The sequence below is a fragment of the Podarcis bocagei genome (genome assembly GCF_964188305.1).
Source record: "Podarcis bocagei genome assembly, chromosome: 1".
Taxonomy (NCBI): domain Eukaryota; kingdom Metazoa; phylum Chordata; class Lepidosauria; order Squamata; family Lacertidae; genus Podarcis; species Podarcis bocagei.
This window is the reverse complement of record NC_138125.1, coordinates 133,011,488-133,029,425: the sequence shown is the minus strand read 5'-3', so window position 1 is coordinate 133,029,425 and position 17,938 is coordinate 133,011,488. Positions and strand designations below refer to the sequence as shown.

At 44.1% G+C, this 17,938-nt stretch overlaps 1 protein-coding gene across 1 annotated transcript in view; it reads right to left on the bottom strand.

Annotated features, from left to right (window-relative positions):
- The window catches only part of PARD3B (par-3 family cell polarity regulator beta), a 622,948-nt gene that overhangs the window by 412,182 nt on the left and 192,828 nt on the right, over positions 1-17,938 (bottom strand). Inside the window, exons 7-10 of the mRNA XM_081200610.1 lie at positions 17,655-17,780; positions 14,745-15,091; positions 13,534-13,673; positions 9,996-10,124 (exon numbers count right to left, since the gene is read on the bottom strand). Coding sequence (XP_081056736.1) covers positions 9,996-10,124; positions 13,534-13,673; positions 14,745-15,091; positions 17,655-17,780 — 742 coding nt within the window. The remainder of the gene's footprint in view (positions 1-9,995; positions 10,125-13,533; positions 13,674-14,744; positions 15,092-17,654; positions 17,781-17,938) is intronic.

Below are 17,938 nucleotides of genomic sequence, written 5' to 3'. Positions count from 1 at the left end.
GAGATCTCTAAAACAGAAAACTCGAGAGACAACACACAACATACCTGTACGCATAAACATATAGAACGCCTGAATATAAAGTGCTATACACATCCTTCTTTTGTTAAAATACGCATCATCGGTTCACAACCTGATCGTGTTACAGCACTGCAAGAACTTTCTACGGTTAAAGTTACAACTATATAATCTTTTTATCCCCAGCCAGAGAAGCTGATGATGTTGTGAAGTGGTGTCCGGGGCCAGCTAACAGGCTGGATGAGGGCTAATAAACTGAAATTTAAATCCAGTGAAGGAAGAGATTCTTCTGGCCAGGAGACAGATAAGAGTTTGGGATACGAAACGCTTTACCTTGCATCGGATGGAGTAGCACCCCCTTTGAAGAATCAGTTTTCACAGTTGGAGTGTGCTTTCAGACTCAGTCTTGTATCCGGCTTCTCAGTTGGCAGCTATAACCAGGAGTTTTGGCCGGGGCATGGACAATGCCAATACCTGATGAGGTTATTCCTGGCCAGGGCCACACATGCCTTAGCTACATCTAGACTGCATGACTGCAGTGAGCCCAACAGACGCTACCTTCTTGAGAAGCTGTAGTTGGTCCAGAATGCAGCAGCGAAAATGCTGATTAGCGCTCACTTACAGAATCATATGACACCGCTGCTGCAAGGACTGCATTGGTTTCCAGCTCGTTTCCAGGCAAAATTAAAAGTGTTGGCGATGACCTTTAAAGCCTGAAATGTCCTAGGTCCAGGATACCCTAGAACGGCCTCCTTCCAGGTCTGCTTCCCTACACCATAGGAAACAGCAGGCAGACCGGCTTCCAGGTGGAAAAGTCAAAATTAGAAACAGAACTGTTAGAACCCAAAACTAAGAATTTGTCAAGAATGTATAATTTGCTGTTGAAATGGAATACTCAGGATGAAACGGTGAAATCTGCTATGATTAAATGGGCACAGGATGTTGGACATAATATTATGTTTGCTGACTGGGAACAGTTATGGACCACAGGTATGAAGTTTACGGCATGTAATGCCTTAAGAGAGAATATTATGAAAATGATATACAGGTGGTACATGACACCAGTCATGCTTGCAAAAATCTATCATTTGCCCGATAATAAATGCTGGAAATGTAAAGAAACTGAAGGTACATTTTTTCACCTTTGGTGGACGTGCCCAAAGATTAAGGCCTTCTGGGAAATGATATATAATGAATTGAAAAAGGTATTTAAGTATACCTTCCTGAAGAAACCAGAAGCCTTTCTCCTGGGCATTGTCGGCCAATTGGTGCCAAAGAAGGATAGAACCTTTTTTTATGTATGCAACAACAGCAGCAAGAATACTTATTGCAAAGTATTGGAAGACACAAGATCTACCCACCCTGGAAGAATGGCAGATGAAGGTGATTGACTACATGGAATTGGCAGAAATGACGGGCAGAATCCGAGACCAGGGAGAAGAGTTGGTGAAAGAAGACTGGAAGAAATTCAAAGACTACTTACAGAAACATTGTAAAATTAATGAATGTTGGAAGGATGTTGGATAGAAACTAAGCGGTTTCCAGCTGTAATGCTTTAAGAGATATGGGGGGAAAAAAGGTTTTACAAATGGGTAAAAGTTTAATGGTAAGGATTTGCTGAACTAACAAATCGAACTGGAATACAAAGAAGGGAGGTATGAGGAGGTCCGAGGAAGTAAGTGTATGGAAGTTATGTTATTGAAAATTAATGTGTGTTTTTAACTGTTTTTTAATTTTGTATGTTTATTTTTCTTTTTCTTTTTGTTATATCTTAAAAACTTTCAATAAATATCTTTAAACAAAAAAAAAAAAAAAAGGAAACAGCAGGCAGACCCTTCTCTATGTCCATGTCTATGGTAGAGGCTCAGCTTATGGGTTTAGACAAATAACTTCCTTTATGGCTGTACCCAAACTGTGAAACCTTTTGTCCACAGGTTCTCAGTTGCACCCCTCCCCCTGCCTTTTAGGGTATTTATTTGCCTGGCAAAAACCTTTTTTATTTAGGTAAGCATTTGTTTTATTGGATAGATAAGGGTGTGAGGGTGATCTGGCTGCGACATCTGTCACCCCATTGATCGCCAGGGTTGATTCGGCTGATAGATAAGGGTTTTTTTATCCAACACTTTATTTTTAACTTGGTGCACTTGGAACTGTTTTTGTCATATTGTGTTGTTTTCTTTTAAAAAAAGAAATAAACGTATCATATTTTATGTTTGATTTTAATTGTTAGCTGCCCTGAATACTGCCTATGCACCAGAAGCCCAGGTTATATAGAGGTTTGTTTTTTTAAAAATTAAGATTTTGCATCGGGTTTAAGGTACATAAAAGTAAAACAAACAGAACAATAACAACCACCACCAAAACAATCAAGTGTGAGATAATCAAATTTTAAACCAATGACAAGTAGGTTTCGTATCTAGGCCAAATATAGTCCATAATGTTCCATGAGTTGTGGGAGAGTTAAGAATGCCCTCATACTTAGTTATATGCTCAATAAATTTATACCATATGGCATAAAATTTATCTGCTTCCAGACGATTTATTAGGTGTCAGAGCTGCTTCCAGGTCCCAGCTCACAGAGGACCACGCTAGCCGGTATTACTGTACAAAAGTCTTTATTGAGTTACAAGTTCCATTTTCAAGCCGCAGCGTGCAGCTCTACGTCTTAGAAGCTAGACCGGCGAAGCTCCGTCTGAGTCTCCGCCTCCTGTACACCAACTTAATACTCTAGCCTTACTCCACCTCTTCCGTCTTTCCCTCCTCCTCTGGGTCCCTCTACCCCCCGTGGTCTCTTCCTTCCTGGACTCTTCTGACGCCGACCCCCCGGACTCTGCTCCCTCTTTGCGGCGGGCTTTAGGACCTGGCTCCCTATCCGGACTGCTTACTGTGCCGCCTTCCTGTGCATTTGAACTTGGCGCGCGCGCGCAGCCTTCGACCTTCCTCTTGACCGTTTCCTCGCTCCCCGATGGAGGTGTGGCCAATCCTAACTCCTGCCTTCCCGCTTGCGGCGAGCCGCCAGCTCCCGATGCCTGCGACCCCTCCCCCCTACTGTGCTCTGGTGGGGAAGCTGGTCCCGATTTCCAACTGCTGCTCTCTGAGTCTCCTCTGGTCCCTTCTTCCTGGTGTGTCCCCCTAGGCGCCCCCCTTGTTCTGACCACTGGCGCCCCTTTCTGTGAATCTTCCGATTCACTGGAAAGACTCGGAGATCTCGGGCCGCTGTCATCGCTCATATTTCCTTCGGATTCCTCCCCCTCGCTCTCTGTTTCCTCCCTTTCCTGTGCCTCTGCTCCTGAACCCCTGACAAAGGGCTCAAAGAAAAGATTATAATGTTAGGAGCTCTGTGAAGATATCATGGAGAGGATGGTCAGATTCTGAGGAGGACTGGGAGGAGCCCAGGGAGTTGGAATTGGACAACACTGGGGAGGGTACTAGTGGGGTGGGGAAGGGGAAATCAGGACCCCAGGAAGTGTATGAGCCTGGAGAGGAGGCTAGGGATCTAGGGAACAGAGAGCTGGATTCAGGGGAGGAACCAAACAGGTTGGCAGAGCAATGTTCTGCCCCTGTGGCACTCGACACCCCTGGTCAGATACCTCCTGCTGCCAATGTGGAACCTCCTTATTCAAGGGAGGCAACTAAGAGTGAAAAGGTTGCTGAGCCAATTCTGACACTGCCTCAGCTGCTAAGGACACAGAGATGCCCTCGTGAACAAACCTTCCAGGCTCAATCCATCGAAGGAGCGTCAGGCCCCAGGACTCCAATTGTATTTCCCATGCAAAGAGCTACACCTGCTCCGCTCTTCAAAAGGAAAGCGCAGAGGGTTTGTTGGATCAATGCTTAGCTTGCACTTAGCCATGGAGCTATACCTCTCAAGGACATTCCTGCCCCTTATAATCTGCACCATGCCTACGTACCAATCTGGTTTAGGCTTCGGCAGAAACTGGGCTAGGAATTTGAGCTTTATGTCTGCCGGTGAGGGCCATGCCATATAAAACAATTAATTAAGCGAGAGGGGGATCTTCATATTCCTTCCAGTGACACTTAGAAGACAGAGTTGTTCCGCCTGGCCTTTGGCTTGGAGCCAATTTGATTCCCTCCCGCTCTTTCTTTTTTCTTTCTCCTCCTGTGATGAGGCTGCATTTTAATATTTTAATGTTTCAATATTTTAATTGTTGTATTTTAATCTTGTTTTTAAGTTGTATTCATTCAATCTGTTTTATTATTGCTTGTTAGCCGCCCTGAGCCCGGCCTTGGCTGGGGAGGGCGGGGTATAAATAAAAATTATTATTATTATAACAAAAAGGAATAATTGAAAGCCATCCTAAATGTAAGGAGGAAGATATATACAAACACATGTGTAAGAGAGCAAGTGTAAAAGCATAGGTATATATACTGTCATTTCCTAACAAGGGGCAAATCTACCTTTCTAAACTTTTTATTATTTGTCATGTTTGGCTAAGGATCAGACTTCTGCCTTTCTGTGCATGCACATGCAAGCGTTTCCATGCGTCCATCTCCAGGTCTCTGGACTCTCATTAAAATAACAAAAAACATCTTTCATAGTTATTTTGCACAGGGAGCCCGCACAGCTGCAGCGCAGCACGGGTTAAACAGCAACTGCTTCCAATTAAAGTGGCTTGCTTACTTTGCCAGCATGAAGAAAAATGATCCTTAAGTTAGTTTAGAAAAGTGTGGGCTCATGATCAATCCTTTTGGGGAATGGCGGATGAGAAGAGGTGGCAACAGGCACGGCCAAACCTTTGAATGTTTTCGGAATCAGGTGGAACAGTAGCACGACCGAGAATTCTGTTTACTTTTAAAGCAGTCAGAAAATACAAACCAGATCACTATCAGACAGTTCCCCCACCCTACCCCGCTCCTAATCTTTAAACAGTCTTCAGAGAAGTCAGCAGAGTATTTACTACATAGCTTAAAACCCAAATGTATCTTATAAAATATACTAATCACAAGGCAGCCTGGAGAGTCTGGTAATTAAGCAAATCAAGATAATCCCCCAGTGTTTTGCAACCAGCTCCTTACCCCAGCTGCTACACTGTCAACAGCTGGCATGAATTACTAGTAACATTTGGCTAACTGGATAATAAAGAGGACAGACTGTGTTGGTCCCAACTATACTTTGCTGATCTGCTTCACAAAAGAAGCTTCTTAAGATTCTCTTATTCCCTTCTGAAGCAATGACAACCCCTCAAAGAGCAGGCTGGGTTTCACTTCGCTTGCAACGCGAAAACAACGTTAATTAAACAGCTCTTTGATGTTAGTTTACAGAGCTGCACTTAACTAAGCCCCAATATCCTGTAATCCAATCAACAGCCATTATATCCTATACCTTGCCAGGAGCAAGAAGAGTCATAAAACCATATGGCAAATTCAGGCTGCTTTCAGAAACCCCCGTCCGAGACTAGAATTGGTATCAGCCTTATGCACACATACTTAAGAACTGTGGGTCACCCAAATTGTTTCAGGGTCAGCGGGAGATGAATTGCTACAGGTGTTTGGCAGATGCCCAGGAAAACTGCAAATTATGACCTTGTGATTGCAATATTTCATATAGTACTCTTAAACAGAAGGCTGACACAAGAATGGAACTCTGGACTGGTGGTTGTTTTCTTCCTGTGGTTCCTGCAACACATTCTCTGGAGCTACATTAACTACAAAAAGTTGGGACTGCCGTGCTGCAGCCATATGGATGCAGTCTAATAAGGGAAGCCTCTGTCCAAGGGGCCCAAACTGCTGGTTTCCCCTAAATTGGGGCCAAGGGAGTTTTTGTCCACCCTTGTTTTCCCATTGCATGCTACACATGAAATTCTAGGACTCAACCATGACTACAAGAGGCTGTATTGGGGAAAACTTGCACAGTCGCTCCTACAGAGATCCTGGTGTCACTCACTGCGGGTCCTGCAGCACGCCTGTGCTGGTCCCATGGGTTACCCGAGAGGTGAGGTCCAAGTACGGTCCGTGGTCAAAGATGCAACGCGGAGGCAGTCTGTAGTAGCTGAAGCTGGGTGCAGGGCAGGGAGTCGGGTGAGGTCAGAAACAGGCTTGCAAGCAGGGAGCCAGGGCAGGTCAGGAGCTCAAGCAGGAAAGCAGGACAGGGTTCGGGCAGGAACTAGCAAACCAACAATGTTGCTCCCGCAACTTGGGACTGGGGATGGCTGGCTTTTATCTGCCCCGAGGCATAGGGCGGCCACGATCCTCAGGTGACTCGCCTCTCCTAGCCTGGAGGCGAGCACTCCTCCTGTGGGAACTTAGTTCCCTCCGCCTCTCTGCCCTGAGCCTCTGCAGCTCAGGAGAGGCTGGAGGGTTACCGGACCCAGAGGCAACCTCAGCTTCCCCTGACGGGGCTGAGAGTGGAGCCCCTGCAGGCAATGGGTCCTCCATCCCCTCAGGAGCCAGAGCAGACTCAGCTGGTGCCTGCACCTGAGGATCCAGCACAGGTGAGGACCCTTCAGGCCCTCAGATGTAGGGTGGCTGAATGGGAGGAGGTAGGCAGACTCCTCGGAGGCCCCATGGATCATCCTGCCCCAGCTCGCCCCACCCTGTAGGCGGCTGGCTGTGCCCCTTGGAACAAGGCACGAGCGCCGCCCCAGGCGCCCAATCATCTTGCTCCACCGCTGTCCACCATAACTATACACCAGACCAAGTTGTACTCCAGGAGACAGAAAGCTATTCAACAGAATCCACAAGTGACCTCCTGTAAACTAGGACTTGTCATTGGCTTCTTTTGTAAAGGTTTATATTAGTTCCGGGATAGCCAAGGGAAATAATAATGTAATATTTAAGGAAGAAAACCAAAGAGTAGCATTGGCAACGGTTTGCTTTTTTCCAGAGGGGAGAAGCTTTAGACAGACTCGTTTCAGATGGCACAAGTTTGAAAACACATTCTCAAAATCAAGCAAGCCATTGTTTCAGCCAGTCGACTACTGAACACACAGTGTCATGTAGTTGGGGAGTGACCTACCGAAAAAGTATGCATTAAAATTCATATATTATCCTTGCTATGAGGCCTATCCACCTGTGCATCCTTCCCTCTCTCAAGGGAAGCTGTTGAATGGGAAAATTGACAATATGGGACATTATAAATGATGCTAAAAGCCCTGCAATAATATTCGAGCCAGCAAATGACAAACAAAAGCTTCACTCCCGAAACCCACACAGCTCGGCACACTTACTGCCTGTAGCCTTATCTAGACACAAGTGTTCAGGAAGCAGCGGCAGAAGCTGTGAAAAGATAAGGGGGTCACTTCTCAACAATTCGACCTACGTTAGGGCTTTCCTGTATGCCGGCCAACCAACTGACCAGCCGACCAGCCAACGGTGGGTTCTCATTGCCAAAACAGCCAGCCAACAACGATAAGAGTGCTAAAAGTAAACAAAAGGGGGAAATGTGGGGAACCACAAGACTCAGGGTGGTCATTTCTGCGTTACGTGAAGCTAGAAGGTGCAACACCGAGTTAAAATAAAGTTCTTGATGAAATGAAAAGTAAGTTCTTGGAGCCAGAAAACAAAGGCAGTTTTTCTTTTCTTCCAAGAGGAGAAAATTAGACAAAGGCAGGAAGTTCTGTCCTTCCTTTATCCTACTGGATTTTGAGTTAAAAAATAACAAAGTAGACACATCCATCAAGATAACAGAGAGGGGACCAGAGAGGTTACGTTTGTTTCTGTGACAACAGATATATATTCCAGAAAAGTACCTTCTATATATTGAAAACCCCTCTTTATGCATTTCTTTGGTAAAAAGATATTTTAAAATTAAACAATCCTCTAATTTTGTAGTATCATTCAGCAATATATCGTTGCCAAATTGGTGACTAAGAAACTATTAAATATTTAAGATACTTTTAAAAATCACTTTAAAATGTCTAGAGGCTAAAATACTACTCCAAGATCCTACAAACCCCCTCACCACAATGACCAATGAGAGCATGACATAGGTTACGAAATAAACCCTACCCAATGGTCTACGCAGTGGTCTAAACCACCTTTTAAATCCATCTCAGCCGAAACAAGGGAACTCACTTTGAAACTTATTTATGGTCCCGGGCCCTAAGGAAGTTAGATTGGCTTCAACCAAAGCCAGGGCCTTTTCAACTCTGGCTCCAGCCTGGTGGAACGCTCTGCCTCATGAGACCAGGGCCCTGCAGGATCTGATCTCTTTCCGCAGGGCCTGTAAGACAGAGTTGTTCCACCTGGACTTTGGCTTGGAGTCAATTTGATTCCCTCCCTCTCTTTCTTTTTTCCTTTCCTTCTCCTCCTGTGATGAGGCTACATTTTAATATTTTAATGTTTCAATCTTTTAATCTTGTATTTTAATTTTGTTTTTAAGTTGTAATCATTCAACTTGTTTTTATTATTGCTTGTAAGCTGCTCTGAGCCCGGCCTTGGCTGGGGAGGGCGGGGTATAAATAAAAATTATTATTATTATCATTATATATAGATGGTACCTAACACCATGTCACCTAAATGCTGGAGAGGCTGCACCTCTACAGGCACATACCTCCACATGTGGTGGGAATGCCCCCAAATCCACCCCTTTTAGACATCAGTCCTGCAAAATAACGAAGCCTATACTGCTGTTTCCTGCTTGGCAGGGGGTTGGACTCGATGGCCCTTGTGGTCTCTTCCAACTCTATGATTCTATGATTCTATGATTCAGCACAAGACAATGATCTATCCCCCCAACAGCATAAAAATCAATATGACTAATATGGCACACACCCCTCACACAAACAAACTAACCATACTGCAACTAACCAAAAATAGCCAACCAAACTCTGGACCCTCGTATCTCTCACGATGCCAATAAAAATAAATATACAGTCGTACCTTGGTTATCAAACGGCTTAGTTGCCGAACAAATCGGCTCCCGAATGCCGCAAACCCGGAAGTAAGTGTTCCGGTTTCCGAATGTTTTTCAGAAACCGAATTCCCAGCGTGAGTTCCGCTTGACTGCAGGAAGCTCCTGCAACCAATTAGAAGCCGTGCCTTGGTTTTCGAACAGTTTTGGGAGTCGAACAGACTCCGGGAATGGATTAAGTTCGAGAACCAAGGTACCACTGTATATATAAATAAATAAAGAGCGTACCCACGTGACTCACATAAAATCCCCACACAAACACTATCCAACAGAACAAAAGATTATTATCCCCCCCCCCTATGACTCTGGGGCAAATGGAGGTGTGGCGAAGCCTGAAGTTAGGCCCATTAATTCCAATGGGTCTACTCTGAGCAAAACTTTGTTGAATACTACCCAGTATGTTGCAGTGGCCAGAATGTGGCATTAGGACAGGGACCCAGCTTCAAATCTCTTGTCAACTAGGCTGAACTCAGAGCTGTCACTATCAAAGATGCCAACCTAACTTTGCAGGGTTTGCACTCTCTTGTCCTTGAAGGAAGGGTCAGATAAATGAAATAAATTGTCTGGACTCATTTAATTGAGGAGATTTATATTACTAAAGTACACTGCCATGTATTTTGTCATCACCCCGGACGACAGAGAAACTCGCTATTAACCATCATCATTAGAATGGTAATTTCACAAGGCATAAATGTCCAGCTTTGAAATTGTGCTTCAGATTAATTTCTTTTTTCTTTATGAAGGATAATATAGTTTTAGTCATTCTCTGGGAGATAGCTAATGATTTCCGCCCACCTGCACAATGAAAATCCACATGTGTAATGGTTTCCTCTCCCCCCCCCCCAAAAAATCTGCTCCCCATCAATATCCCACTAGATTTCACCCTCTGATTTTAGATACAGCTTAATTCATGCATGTATCTTGTTGGTTGTGCTGATTATACCTTTTCTAGTATGTAGTAAGTTAAAATCTAACTGTTACGGGCCTTGTGGCATCAAGTCGCTGACGTCGTAAGAAATACTGACTTCTCAAATTAAGATTTCCCATGCCAGCCATCTGATTAACCGAAATATTTCTCCTGTGGAATCTGCTATGCAAAGACTATTACCAGTTCTCTGGGCAGAAAACTTTCCTCCTGGCGAGCAATGATGAGGGAGACGATCTCTCCTTGCTTTGTGCTCCTCAGCATACTGACAAGCTCCTCCTGGGTTCTGCCAGTGATGTCTCTGCCATTCACCTAAAAGATTCAGATGAACACAGTTAGGTGGGGGGGGGGGGAGAGGAATTAACCAGAAGGTTTTGAAATATATCTTACTGAAACTTTATGAGTGCAGTCTGTCCTATTAACAGTGTTGGACGCAAGCGTTACACCCTCACTGGCTGTTGAATTAATGGATGTCTGGATCTGGCCCAGAACAGAACAGAATATTTTCATCACTACAGCCTCCTAAGTGTGTGTGCATTGCAGAATTCAGTGCACCACTTAGCCTTCACTGGATCAGAACTTGGTTTGTTGATAAATTAACATGTGCCATTAAGGTAAGACGGGGAATATGCAGGAGAAATGATTTTTTAGGAGATAGGAAAAGTGTTTGTAGAATTTGTACTATTAACACGGAAAGGGGTCAAACCATCGAAAGAGGTGTTGAAATTTGGGGAGGTTGGGTAGTTACAATGGAATGGTCTCAGTGGTCTTATTTATTTATGATTATTACTTTGTCAAAATCAATCAATCAATAGAAAGAATGTATAAAATGTAAATAAGAGAATGAGGGGGAAGGGAAAAGGGGAAAAAAGAACTTGGCTTGTGTGTGTGTGATACACTTGGAAGAGGTCTTACTAAACTCAGGTGGTCATGATGAAGTAACATCAAGTACAGGAGTCCCGCTACTTCTGCGGGGTTTATATTCCAGGCCCTCGCATGCATAAGTGAAATTGTGCAATGTGGGAGACCCTCTAAACTCCGTTTAGACACCTTCTCTTTTAAAATAATAATAATAATAATTATTGAAGTTTCACAGATTATATAATAACAAACAAGACATTAATACAAACAAACAAAGAAACAAAAACAAGTATAATTTCAATCCCTTATTTTCCTGTAACTTACTTCCCCGACTTCCTCATACCTCCCCTTTCTGTATTCCAATTTCCAATTATTAATTCAGCAAATCCTCTCCCTTATTATCCATTTAAATTTTAAACCTTTCTTTTTTTTTTACTTAATCATTACAGCTAGAAACCACTTAATTTCTAAACCCACGTCATTCTAACATTCAATAATTTTACAGTGTTTCCTAAAATAGTCCTTAAATTTCTTCCAGTCTTCTTCCGCTGTCTCTCTTCCCTGGTCTCGGATTCTGCCGGTCATCTCTGCCGTTTAGACACCTTCTCTACTGCTCTCTCTTCAACCCATACCAAAAATTATGTATCCTAAATATTTCAAAGCTTTGAGACAGGCACTGTTGCTGCACTATTCTGCGCATGAACTGCGCAGGGAGACTGAGCAGTGTAAACAAAGCCTGGGCTCACTGATGTCCTCTTTAGCCTCTGGGGAGAGTCTCCTCGTGAGTCGTGAAGACTCTCCAGCTCTCTCCCGCCCAGTGGCATAGCAAGCCGATCGGGCGCCTGGGGTGGGGCCTGGGGGCGTGGCCAGATGCCCATGGGGTGGGGCCAGCTGGGGCAGGACGTTCCGCGGGGCTTCCGAGGAGTCTACCTGCCTCACCCCACTCAGCTGCCCTACAGCTGAGGGGGAGGCAGCGGGCGCCCAACCAACCACGTCATTCCCAGGAGAGACGCATGCCTTGGGTGCGCCACAGGCCCCACAGTGAGTGCCACCCAGGATTTTGCCACCCCCGAGGGGTGACACCTGGGGCGAACTGCCCCCACTGCACCCCTTTTGTCCGCCCCTGCTCCCTCCAGTTCCAGATTTGAATAATAATAATAATAATAATAATAGTAATAGTAATAATAATTTATTATTTATACCCCGCCCATCTGGCTGAGTTTCCCCAGCCACTCTGGGTGGCTCCCAATCAAGTGTTAAAACCAGTACAGCATTAAATATTAAAAACTTCCCTAAACAGGGCTGCCTTCAGATGTCTTTTAAAGATAGCATAGCTGCTTATTTCCTTCACATCTGAAGGGAGGGTGTTCCACAGGGCGGGCGCCACTACCAAGAAAGCCCTCTGCCTGGTTCCCTGTAACCTCACTTCATGCAATGAGGGAACCGCCAGAAGACCCTCGGCGCTGGATCTCAGTGTCCGGGCTGAACGATAGGGGCGGAGACGCTCCTTCAGGTATACAAATTATTGAATTATTTAACTACAGGTATATGTGGTCACGTGCGAGTCGATTGTGCCTAAGTGGGGAGGCCACTTGTACCTTATGTGTGCAGTCTTGGTTGGTTGGTTGCTTACACACACATGTACACAAGGGGGCCTTCTGACCAAATGAAATTGGTCTAACTTAGAAGGTACAACAGGGAACAACAGTTCCCTACCACATAACAAGGGGAACGCATAACAACTCCCCAGAGTTTTGCAAACTGTCTGGCAATTCTCACCAGCGTAGCTTAGACCGGGATCAGCAAACTTTTTCAGCAGTCCACTGTCCCTCAGACCTTGTGGGGGGCTGGACTATATTTTTTTGGGGGTGGAAATGAACGAATTCTTATGCCCCACAAATAACCCAGAGATGCATTTTAAATAAAAGGACACATTCTACTCATGTAAAAACACGCTGATTCCCGGACCGTCCACAGGCCGGATTGAGAAGGCGATTGGGCCGGATCTGGCCCCCGGGCCTTAGTTTGCCTACCCATGGCTTAAACTGAACAGGATTGTTTGCTGAAGTATCTTGACATCTTTCTTGTGGCTGCTATGAAAACGGCAATGTTAAGGTCTTAGGGCTGGCGCTCTGATTTGCAAGCACTTTGTAGAGAAAGGTATTAAAACATGGAGTGAGAGCAGGTTTTACTGGCTTCTGGGAGAAAAGGGCCCCTACATTTTATGCCATAACTGTCTGGAAGATTTAAAGTGAAGAAATAAAACCAGTAAAGAGCACTTCCAATACAGGCACATAATTCAGGTTCATGAAATTGGTAGCGACACAACTAATTTCTTGTACCCAATGAGACTTTTGTGTTTCTTGAACAACAACCCAGCCCCGACCCCAAGCTGTATGGAAACCTAAATCTCACTAGTCCTCAGGCATCAGATTCCATAACCCTGAAATAATAATAATAATAATAATAATAATAATAATAATAATAATAATAATAATTTTTATTTATACCCCGCCCTCCCCAGGCATGGCCGGGCTCAGGCTCAGGGCGGCTAACAAGCAAGAATTAATTCTTAATTCTTCTAAATTAAGAATTAGAAGAGAATGTATCAACTGGTGTGCTTTGAGTGAATGAGAAAGTTCCCCTTCATCACACACCTGGTACCCTATTATCACAAGACTCTACGCAGAGTTTACCCATTGAAATTAATGGACCTAAGCTCATCGCGTCCATTTACTTCAATGGATCTACTCCAAGTATTAATATCTACTGATTTTTTTAAAAAAATGATCCACTGCACTTAAACCCGCTAAAAAATAACTTTTTTTTGTGGTGAGCTGCAAATGAACATTTTCCAAACCTCCAGTATTCTGTCTCCCGACTGCAAGCGGCCATCTTTAACTGCTGCGCCACGAGGTAAAATGCTTTTCACAAATATAGGACCCGGCCCATGTACTGAGGAGTCTCTGGTAACTACGGTGAAACCAAGTCCTTCAGCGCCTAAAGTGAAGACACACACCAAAATATATGAATCTCACACTACTTTTGCAGCACCTTAATCAAGTATGAGCACAAATGCAGCGGTACCTTGGTTCTCAAACGCCTTAGTACTCAAACAACTTGGAACCCAAACACTGCAAACCTGGAAGAAAGTGTTCCAGTTTGCGAATTTTCTTCAGAAGCTGGACATGCTCTGTTTTGGGTGATACACTTCCATTTTGAATGCCAATTCTGAGGTCTGTCTTTATTTTTGTGGCTTTTTTGTTTGTTTTTGTGACTGTGTGGAACCCAGTTCAGCGACTGATTGATTGATTGTGTGACTTAAGTACATTGTTTATTGCTTTCGTTTTATGGATCAATGGTCTCGTTCCATTGTAAAATTCATTTGAAATTTCTGTTTCAGGGGTTGTTTTTAAAAGTTTGGAACGGATTAATCCCTTTTGCATTACTTTCTATGGGAAAGTGCGCCTTGGTTTTGGAACGCTTTGGTTTTGGAACGCACTTCCGGAACGGATCACCGTATTTTCTGCTCCATTAGACGCACCAGACCATAAGATGCAACTAGTTTTTAGGGGAGGAAAACAAGAAATAAGAGAGCAACGCAAAGCCTCCTGAGCTACGAGGGAACGCTCCTCACTCTTCGCTCAGGAGGCTTTGCGGGGCTATCCCTGAAGCCAGGAGAGTAAGCAGGATCAGTGAGCTTCAGCGAATACAAGCCTCCTAGCTTCCCCCCCACCCCCACCACCTCCCACAAAAGCCAGGGACAGCCGCACGAAGCCTCCGCAGGGCAGCAGGATGAAGGCTCCCCGTTGCCCTGCGGAGGCTTCACATGGCTAAGCCAGAAGCCAGAACAGCTAGAGGAAGCACTGCGCAGCGCTCCCTCTTGCTGTTCTGGCTTCTGGCTTAGCCTCGCAGCCTGCATTCGCTCCACAAGACGCACACACATTTCCCCTTACTTTTTAAGAGGGGAAAACTGTGTCTTATAGAGCGAAGAATACAGTAAGTTTGAGAACCAAGGTACCACTGTACTGTGGCTACAAGATATGAAAGTCAGGGGGAGGTTTAACAGACCTTTCTTGAGATCTATCCTTATCCGTTTTGCATTCTTCTTGCTGCCGAAACCCATCAGGGGCGATAAGGTAGGTGATGATGGCTTCCTACAAACTCTTGAAAAGTTTGGACTCTTGGCAAGATGCACCCCCGACTCCAAGTGGTTTGTTCCGGACAAGTCCACTTCCCTTGTCATTGGCTTTGCATAGATGGGAGGTGGAACCTTTGCTCTTGAAACATGTTCCGCGTTATCTGCTGGATATAAAGGTGCGATGGCGGACTTTTCATATTGTTCACGGCTGTGCGGAGGAACCACTTCCAAGACGATAGTCTGGTGTTTCATGGCTAGCCGAAAGATATCTTGCGCTCTTGAGAAAACAAAATACAGGAGAAACGTATGAAGATCTGGAAAATGTAAGCCATGCTTACCTTTTCGTTCTTGCAAAAAATTGTTGTCATTTTGCAGTTGGCTTTCTTTGACAAAAATCTTTGTTATTTCCCACTTTTATGGCACTTCATTTCCCCCTTCAGTTTACAGAGCTCTAGCCTCATTTTCTGCTCAAAACTGTGAGATAAGCATTCCTCACTGAGATAGAAGGACCTATTGTTCTCAAGGGAGCACCATAGAGGAACAGGGATTTCCACACAAACCCCAGGACTGTATCCACTGCAACACAATGACTCCCCAAAGTACTACTATGTGTGCAACTTGTGTGTTCATACACACACACACACACACACACACACACATACAGTGGTACCTCAGGTTACATATGCTTCAGGTTACAGACTCCGCTAACCCAGAAACAGTACCTCAGGTTAAGAATTTTGCTTCAGGATGAGAACAGAAATTGTGCAGTGGCAGCGCAGTGGCAGCAGGAGGCCCCATTGGCCAAAGTGGTGCCTCAGGTTAAGAACAGTTTCAGGTTAAGAACGGACCTCCGGAACGAATTAAGTACTTAACCAGAGGTACCACTGTATACATATATACATATATATACACACACAAACATATACATACACACACACACACACACACACACACATATATATACACACACACATATACATAAACACAAACACACAAAATTAAACATTTTGATGTGAATAAAAATCAGTAGTTCCAAAGAAAGACCTATTTTAGTTTTACACAAAACACATCCTTCACCACAGCAAATGCTTTCCTTTTTGAGTGTGTTGAGAGAGAGAGTGTCTTCTTTTTTTGTTCACATGGAATTATTTAAAAAACAAAGTTAAAAATACAAGAAACAAAAAAAGGAGCTCGCAACAATACACAGATCACTAAGCAAGAGAAAAAGTAGATTCATCATATTTCTTACGGTAGAATATATATCTTCTGGGATGTCACCATCCACCATATTTAACAAATATGTGTTTTATGAATAAATTACTTTACATTTTTACACATGAGCATTATAATTTCAAAAACTACTGCATGAATAATTGGGGGGGGGGAATATTTTAAAGCACTTCTTTAAAAATCTAAAATTCTGGTAAATGCTGTATCCCTAATTATTATAAGACCTGCTAATAATAATAATAATAATAATAATAATAATAATAATAATAGGAGATAAATCAGCAGAAATCTAAGATCTAACAAATTCTAAAAATTCTATCAGAAATAAATACAGTGGTGCCTCGCAAGACGAAAAGAATCCGTTCTGTGATTCTCTTCGTCTAGCGGTTTTTTCGTCTTGCGAAGCAAGCCCATTGAAGGATTAGCGGATTAGCGCTATTTGCGGCTTATCTGCTGATCGGATCAGCTGATAAGCGGCTTAGCGGCTTAGAAAAAGGGGGGGGAGGAAATAAACCCCGCAGGAACTCGCAAGACATTGTCGTCTTGCGAAGCAAGCCCATAGGAAATTCGTTTTGCGAAGCACCTCCAAAATGGAAAACTCTTTCGTCTAGCGAGTTTTCCGTCTTGTGAGGCATTCGTCTTGCGGGGCACCACTGTATCTAGCCTACTAAGCTACCTATGGCAAGCGTGCTGGCTTGCCCCATTACTGAGGTGCCACTGCGCACAACATGTTGATGTGTTGTGCACACGCCTCATAGCTTGCACACATGACGTCAGCACGTTGCACGACATGTACACATTGTCATGGAATATTGAGGGGGCCCATTTCCCTCATAAACATTTTTGGGGAGGCCTTCGGCCCCTCCTTGATGGCACCCCTGATCTATAGGTAACTTACCCAAAAAGGGTTTTCTTAAAAAACCCAACCCAGATTGATGAAATTATTTATGTTTTATAACTGGGATCAGGTTATGAGTCTCTTAGGTAAAGGTAAAGGGACTCCTGACTATTAGGTCCAGTCATGACCGACTCTGGGTTTGCGGCGCTCATCTCGCTTTATTGGCTGAGGGAGCCGGCGTACAGCTTCCGGGTCATGTGGCCAGCATGACTAAGCCGCTTCTGGCGAACCAGAACAGCGCATGGAAACGCCGTTTACCTTCCTGCCGGAGCAGTACCTATTTATCTGCTTGCACTTTGACGTGCTTTTGAACTGCTAGGTTGGCAGGAGCAGGGACCGAGCAACGGGAGCTCACCCCATCACGGGGATTCGAACCGCCAACCTTCTGATCAGCAAGTCCTAGGCTCTGTGGTTTAACCCACAGCGCCACCTGTGTCCCATATGAGTCTCTTAGTTGGATTATTAAATAGCACTTTCCCAAGAGGCTAATAAAACATTCCACTTACAGTCAGTCTCTACAGCAACAGAAGATCAGATATTCTATCCCCAATGTGACGCTACTAGAATTTTATTTTATTTTATTTTACTTCATAAGCTTCTGAGGCAGAATTGTAGTATTTTAATCATAGCCAACATTGTAAAACTGACTGGATTGATGTGCGCTGCATAAATTCCTCAGGTTAACAGAATAAAACAATTCGGCAAAACTCACTGTGCAAAGGTTTTATCTGCAAGTTCTGTGTCGTTAATTTTCACAATACACTCATTTTCAAGTAAAAGTCCATCCCTCTTAGTTCGGCTGTTCTCCTCAATGCCACGGATATAAAGCCCTAGAATCCTGAGGGTAGGAATGCAAAGTAAGTTATTTGGAGTTACCTAAATTAGGTATTGAATTTTAAAGTCCTGCTTGCAACTACTACCAGAAGGCATCTAGTTTGCCACTGGACGGAATACACACACACACACACACACACACACACACACACACCACAGTAA